At 44.7% G+C, this 7880-nt stretch overlaps 1 protein-coding gene across 1 annotated transcript in view; it reads left to right on the forward strand.

Annotated features, from left to right (window-relative positions):
* Positions 1-7563, forward strand: part of EAF1 (ELL associated factor 1) — a 16312-nt gene extending 8749 nt beyond the window's left edge. The window contains 2 exon segments of the mRNA NM_001206456.1: positions 1094-1321; positions 4351-7563. Coding sequence (NP_001193385.1) covers positions 1094-1321; positions 4351-4397 — 275 coding nt within the window. The 3' untranslated portion in view covers positions 4398-7563.

Genomic DNA, 7880 nt, shown 5'->3' on the forward strand with positions numbered 1-7880 from the left:
GCCTATGGTGAATCCCTAATGTGCTTTCCAGCATTGAAATGTAAGGGAAAACATGTGTTTCCTTCCCTGCTTTACAGTCATAATAAGGCAGTGCTTGAAGGTGTGGCTGTCAGTTGAACATGTAGAGAGGATGGAGCAGGAATGTTCTCCTACTGTCTTTCTTCAGCTACCATGTCCCCTCCTGCAAGCCTCTGTGTACGTGTGGGATGTGAAAGCTAAGAAGGACCCCAGAGACTCTGGCCCTTCCTTTTTTTTTCTTTTTTTTAAAAATCTTTTTAGGGCTGCACGCACGGCATGTGGAAGTTCCCACCTAGGGGTCAAATTGGAGCTACAGCTGCCAGCCTACACCTCAGCCACAGCAATGTGGGATCTGAGCTGCATCTGTGACCTATACCACAGCTCACGGCAACGTTGGATCCCCAACCGACTGAGCGAGGCCAGGAATCAAGCCCACGTACTAGTGGGTTCGTTACAGCTGAGGCACTGCAGGAACTCCTGGCCCTTCCTTTTTCCAGAGCATTGGAAAATTCATTGCCTTCCACCTAGGTCTCCCTGCTGGTGAAGGTGGATACACAGCAAGGGCTCGGACCTTCCAGTTCCTGGCCAGGTATTTCTCATCCCCTGAGCATGGCATTGCTCTTCTCTTATTTGATGTTTAAATAAAGATTTAATTCACAATCTTTTTTTTTTTTTTTCAAAGTAGATAAAGGCAAAATAAACTTAATTCATTTTTAGAAGAATCATCCTGAAGCAATTTGACTTTTGGTTATTTGGATGAATTAAATGTTGCCATTGTCTCTCTGGAGACAGGTTAGATGTTTTTGTTTGTTGGTTTGGGTTTTGGTCGTTTTGTTTGTTTGTTTTTTGGCCACGCTCACGGCATGTGGAAATTTCTGGGCTAGGGATCGAACCCATGCCATAGCATTGACAATGCCGGATCCTTAACCTACTGCACCACCGGGGACTCCATTGTTTGTTTTCAAGGAATTGGGAAACAGTTCATTTTCAGTTATGCCACGTTGCTATGGGTTTGGCCAATTTACTGTTTATAGAAGGCTTGATGTGCTGACCCTTGTCCTGTCGTTTATTCCAGAGCTGAGGGCTGAGGTGGACATTATCGAGCAGATGAGCAGCAGCAGTGGGAGCAGCTCCTCGGACTCCGAGAGCTCGTCGGGAAGTGACGATGACAGCTCCAGCAGTGGCGGTGAGGACAACGGCCCCGCATCCCCTGCTTCACACCATCAGCCGTACAATAGCAGGCCGGCTGTTGCCAATGGAACCGGGAGGCCGCAAGGAAGCACGCAGCTCATGAGCACCCTCAGTAAGTGTGCATCCTTCCTCCAGCTGAAAGCTGGGGTGGGGGCAGGGGCGGGGGTTCAGGAGAGCTATAGCTTCTGCTCATCTTACACCAGAGTCTGTAAACCTGAAGAGCTTTGAGGCATATGAAAGGACCCTGACAAAGACAGTTTGGAGCAGAAAGGAATAAGTTACCAAACAGTTAAAAAAAAATAAGGAGGGGGGAGGCATAGAACTGAAAATCCATTCCTTCGCCTTTCTTTCCCTTATTGGCACAAATCAGGTTTTGTGAATTCTGCAAAGTGCTGAAACACGACCATCTGGGCTCTTCATTTTTGCCTATACCAGGCTTCAGGACGCTGCCTGTCCCCATCCCATCTCCCGCCTCCAAGGTCTTTTTATAGTCCCAAGAACCCAATGTCATCAGGCTGCGGTGTCCCACAGCCCACAGAGTCGGGAACCTGTGCCGTTACGATGTATTTGGAAACCAGTCAGCCTTTAGCAGGAGGGGAAGGAAGGGACATTGTAGTGTCTGGTGGCTTTCAGTGCAGTTGGCAGTAAAGCCAAGCAGAGGAGGATAAGAACAAATGTCTTTGTCTTGGAGATGGGAGAGTGCAGGTTCTCTGCACTGTTCTCTGTCTAGAATCCTGCTGGGTGTTTGCCCTTGGTCTGCCTTCTGTGAGGAGGTTGGAGGGTCAGAGGCAGCAGTGGGGAAGCTGACCTAGGTAACCCTGCTCCTGTGGACCAGGCAAAGAGAATTCTCATCCTCAGCACTACAGACATCAGATAAACCTCTGTTGTGGGGGCCGGCCTGCCTTGTAAGATGGTTAAGAGAATCCCTGGTCTCTACCGATAGTTGCTGGAGCACTCCCTGCTTCTCCCCCAGCATGGGATTCCCACAATGTCTCAGGCATTGCCAAATGCCTCCAGGGACTCATCACTGCCGGGCCCTGCCCTGCTACCTGAGTGAGTACAGCACTCCTAGGACGTCAGTTAAGGATATTGTCTGCTATCCTGTTATACATGCCCAGGTTCTGGATATAAGGGTGTGTTTGATGCTCTTCTCAGTTGGCTCAGGGTAGTGTGTTTCACTTTGGGAGTTTGGTATTCATAGTGGAAAACTACCAGACAGCTACTGTGGTTTTGACTCAGTTCTTCATTTTGCCCAGTCAGTGCTAAACAATTCCTTCCTCCCAGAAAGCAGGAGCAGAAAATGGCACCCGCGGATGTTACCTAATTACCGTGCCTTAAACTCCTTTTAGCTCTTTTTAGCTCCAAGTCCTGGCTTGTAGCTCTTCAAATGGCAAGACCTTAATCTGCATACCTCGTAGTCAATAAACTACTAGAGTTATTTAAATCAGGATCATCAATTGGAACTAACTTAGAAACCCTAAAAATCACAGTAAATAGCACAAATTTGCTAAACCCTAATATAAAAACAAAGTGGTAATAATGTTCATTGTTTTCCTGAATAGTAACCTCTATTCTATCTTCTCTCCCAAAAAACAAGTAGATCAGTTTGAAACTGGGTCAAATCAATTGTCTTAAGAAATGTCGCAACTGGATTTTCAACTCCAGGCACACTGACCCGTTACAGGCACAGCACCTTGCTTTGTAAGTGACCATGCTCAGCTTTGCTGATTGATGACCAGCTGTTGCCAGCACATGGTCTTCCCTACTTCTAGAACAGCAGGTATCACCGTTTTTGGTCTCAGACCTCTCTGTGTCATAAATATTATTGAGGACCCGTAAGAGCTTTCATCTGTCAGTAGGTACCATACTAGAATTTAAAACTGAGAAATAGGAGTTGTCGTGGCTCAGCAGAAACAAATCTGACTAGTAACCATGAGGACCCAGGTTTGATCCCTGGCCTCGCTCAGCAGGTTGAGGATCTGGCATTGCCATGAGCTGTGGTGTAGATCGCAGATGTAGCTTGGATCTCACGTTGCTGTGGCTGTGGTGTAGGCCAGTGGCTACAGCTCAAATTCAACCCCAAGGCTGGGAACCTCCATGTACTGCGGGTATGGCCCTAAAAAGCAAAAAACAAACAAACAAAAAAAAAACCACCGTGAGAAATATTTAAAACATTCACTAATTTATTTAAAAGTACAATAATAAACCATCACATTTTTGACTAAAAATGAATTTTTATAAAAAATAAATTTTCCAAATAAAAAAATATTTAATATTTAATATGAAGAGAAAATTTAAAATTTTAAATTTTGCAAATCTAATATCTGACTTAGGAGAAAGCTAGCTTCTTTGCTTGTGCTTCTACCTTCAGCCTGTTGCCATAAGCTTTTTAGGTTGGAGTATATGAAGGAAGTATGGCCTCACAGAGGTAAGTAGTTAGAAAAGGGAGGCCCTTGGGAGGGATCCTTCTGAAAGGGTCTCAGGGATCTCAGGGTCCTCAGAGCAGACTTTGAGGAGAGGTGGCCTGGAGGTTAGCAATCCAGAAGTTCACTTTTATTCTAGTCCCAATGGTATCAACTGGGGTTCTGTTCTTGGCTTTCCATTTTATCTAAAATGGAAATACATTCTTCCGTTTGAGGCTTTACAGAGCTCATAAATTCAGATTTGAGGTGTAAAGGTAACAAGAATATCGCAGCCAGAGTGTTGGGGGAGGTAGAGAGTATTATTAGATTAGTATATTACTGGTATAAACAGTATTTAGCTTCTTTAAAGGCAACTTGATATTATTTTCACTTTTACAAAACAACTAACATTAACAATTTTACTAGATAGTGAGTCAGTTACTTACAAATATGTTTTTGCTATTTATTGACACATTTAAAAGCTTTCCAGCCTATTCCTCCCCTGGTCTATCCCCAGTAAACACTATTGCTGTGCTTTGCAGATAGCAGAAATAGCAACTCTTTAAAAATGTCGACTGCACCAGTTTTGTCCCTGAGCCACATCGGTTGTCTTCTGTGATTTAATGGAATTGGCCTGGTTTTACTGTAGAGCAAGAGCCAAGGTAGTTCTCCCAAAGAACTGTGGGGAAGTCATTCTTAAATTGTGTACTTTTGACTTGATTCTGTTTTCTTTTTGTAGGAAATGACTTGCAGTTGAGTGAGTCTGGCAGTGACAGTGATGACTAGAGCCGGATCTTTCGAAATCAACTTTGTGGTGCAGAACTACGGTGCAGGACCAGGCTGCTTTAGCATGGAGGCCACACCAGGAGGAAAATGTTGGGGATCAGTGACTGGAGAAGCTTGAGGCTCTGGAGCGCTCCGATATTCATGTCTTTTAACTTAGTGGTGATGAGTGATTTTCTCGTGTAATTTTTGAACAGTCTCATGTTTTAAAGTTAAGTAGATCTAATAGAAGAACTAACAGAATTATATCTCTATTTGGTTAACACTGTTAACAAAAAACACAAATGTGCCCTGGTCTGGGTGACTCAAAGGCCATTTCTTCACCTGGCCAGTAATTAATAACATTTTAAACCTCAGTGGCCACCAGCTTGGCCAAATGGTTTGCACCAGTGAAATGAAAATATAGTCTTTGAGGGTGGGGAGGGAAAGGGAGACCTCAAACTGCAGCATACAAGTGTGTTTAAACCACTTTAAATTGTTGACACGAAGTGGCGAGGAAGTTCTGTCAGACCCAGCCTGACAAGCCTGTATGGAAACAGACTTCAGGATGGAGTCCTACAGTGTCAGCTGGAGGGACCTGGGAGCTCTGCCTTCTCAGCCCCTCATCTGCAGATAAGGAAAGGGAAGCACACAGCTGGCTTAGGCCTGTCTCTTGCCTCCAGTCCGGGCTTTTCCCACTGCTCCCTCCCTTGAATCTCACTCTTTGGAACCAGAGATTCTTAGCATGGGCCTTTTGATTGTGCCATGGAGCTTTTATTAGATTCCAGAAGACAAAAGTGTTGGCTACTTCTAGCTCCAATTTCGATCCATACAGTCCCAAAATCCATGAAGCGGGGGGGGGAGCAGATTAAACCAGCAGCCACTGTGCTAATGCACATGATTCAATTGAGGCCTTTGGTTCCATATGGATCCAAGCTGAGTGCTGCTTACACTGGGTTTCAGTGGGGGAGCAGGAGGGCAAGAGCAGTGTGGTGAAGAAGCCTTTCTGAGCAGATGAGCCAATAGCCAGTCTCCAAACCAGAATCTGGATAGAAGTTGTGCAGTGTGAAGTGAGCACATGTTTTCATAAAGTCTTTCTGTTTATGATTTTGTACCACTGTTTGTGCCCGACTCCCAGACTGATTTGTATTTTTTATGTGCAACTAGGAGAAAGTCACAAGATTGCCTTCTGCAGTGGGCGGTTCCAGCTGAATCTGCAAGGAAACTGGTCACTAGTAAATGTTCCGTATTCAGCAACTGTGTGATAAATCATCCCTTAATTAGTCTGGAGCAACCCATTTCTGTAATTTGAATGGATATGTCCTGAGAAGTTTCTCTCTGCCGTGGTTCAGTGGATATCAAGAACTTTAAAAGTGATTTTTTCTTGGAGTGGCCTACCCCTCCCCAGCTAATGGTGGGAGGCAGTCTGGACCCAGAAAGAAATTAAGATGATCCTTGGTGGGGGCTTTGGTTAGAGTTGAACCTTACACAGTCACCTGTTGCATTTGCACGGTGACCCTGGTGAGCTGGAGGTGGGTCAGAGGTGCAACTGGGCCCTGTGGTGCGTTCTCAGCCCATCATGAAGTGTTAGTGGATTTCATGGCAGATGGGAACTTATTTATGATGAATTGATAATTGCTTTTCCATTACTTGGTAATGAACGCTCAGGGAAGGTGAAGGTCATGGCTGGGAGACTTGTAATTGTTACTGGATGTGGGAATTGTTTCACTGCTCTTGCTCAAGCTGTGGCAGGTTCCAGGAACTTGAACTAAAAATATCTATTTAAGCCTCTGTCTTTTTTTTCCTTCCCAAAGTCTTGCTTATATAGACTAACTGTGGTTTGGGGCAGGTTGGCTCAAGATGTTTGTTGCTATAGGAAGTGCTTGCAGGTGACCATGGGTGGGTGAGATAGGCTGGGAGCCTCAGACCCTCTCCCATCCATCGTCCCCAGTCCTGCTCGGTAATAGCACCAGGTGCAGTGCTCCAGCTTTGTTCTCTGCATGGAGCCTTTGGCGTTCCCTCCTGCTTTACCCAAAAGAGGAAGGAATCTTTGAGGAATGAAGAATTGGCCTCATAAACTCCTTCTCAGGAGGTCCCCCCCCACCGCCAGCCCCACTGGGCTTGTTCTTCCTGCCTTGGTGCCTTCTCAGTCTCCCCTCCCCCAGCCCTCCTGGGGCTCTGTGGTGCCACCTTCATGGATTCCGCCTCTTCTGGCTGCTCCACTGGCCAGAGGGCGTGAGTGCACACAGCCCTTCCTCTTGCTTGGGCTCTCTCTGGTCGGTGCAGACTTATTCAGAGCAGACATCATCGTCTCTGTCCCTTGGAGTGTGCACAGGAACGACACGTAGATGCTTTCAGCCTGGTAAGGGTAGGGCAGAGCGCCAGCCTGTGGAGCACAGAGGGTGGGCATGGAGGAAACGTTCCCGGCATTTGGAGACAGCTGGAAACTGTCCATGCTGATTGTTGTGGTTCTCAAGCCTCTAACTGAGTTGTGAAAATTGCCTTTTCTTTGCTCTATACAATATCTGCTATACTGTGGGTCATTGGGCGAGGTCTGAAGACCAGGTCCGAAGTGTCTGAGGAGCCGTGGCAAGCAAGCCACACTAAAGATGTGACTTAACAAACTAGAGATTTTTCTTGACGCCACTCATGAGCTGTTTTATTTCTCTAGCAGAATCATTTTTTTTTTTCTATGTGTGGTATTAATGTGTATGTGCTTCAGTGATGGGAAAACTTGAAAATTCCAAAATCCTTATTACTTCCCTATTTGAAAGGCTGGTTAAGTAGGGTGTGTGTGTGGATGTGCATGTGTGCAAGTGATGTATTTATTACATTATTTTGAAGGAGTAACTGTCTGTTATGCAGATATACATTAGGTACAGCCAAATTGAATTGTTTCCGTTTGGCAAGGAAGGTAGGACTCCCGAAACTCAGGCCACAACGAGTAGGTTGGACATGACCAATTGAAGCGTTATGAAATGTCTTTTTGTTGCTCCTGTTATTTCTGTCTTGGATTCATTGTCTCATCCTTTAATGATTATTAAAGTCTGTGCCTGAAAGTTTATTTTGCTTAATTATGAAGTAGACTTGCATGTTTATATTTATGTAAAATATTTGCTATGTAAAGTTTTTTTGGTTTATTCTCTTAAAAGATATTTAAGTAAAAAATGAAGGTCAGCAATACACTTTATGTCTTGTTGCGTTTTCTTTTCTTGTTAGAAATTGATCTAGGAATCAGTGAAAAATGTAGGGTTTCCTTAAGAATTCTTTGTACTTAAGCCTAATTATCCAAGTTGATTCCCTTTTAATTTGGTGTTTATGATCACTAGAGTGTACACTTCAGTTTTAAAAGGTGTGAAGTTCAAAACTAAAAGATGACTTTAGCAAGCCACATGGCATCTGAGACCATTTTACTTGGTCTGGAAAGGCATTCTTAGCTTTCAGTCTGAGAACCATGCAGGGGTTAAACTGAATCTCTAGACATTTTAGCTCCCACACAAAAGGACA

Source organism: Sus scrofa, chromosome 13, assembly GCF_000003025.6.
Source record: "Sus scrofa isolate TJ Tabasco breed Duroc chromosome 13, Sscrofa11.1, whole genome shotgun sequence".
Taxonomy (NCBI): Eukaryota; Metazoa; Chordata; class Mammalia; order Artiodactyla; family Suidae; genus Sus; species Sus scrofa.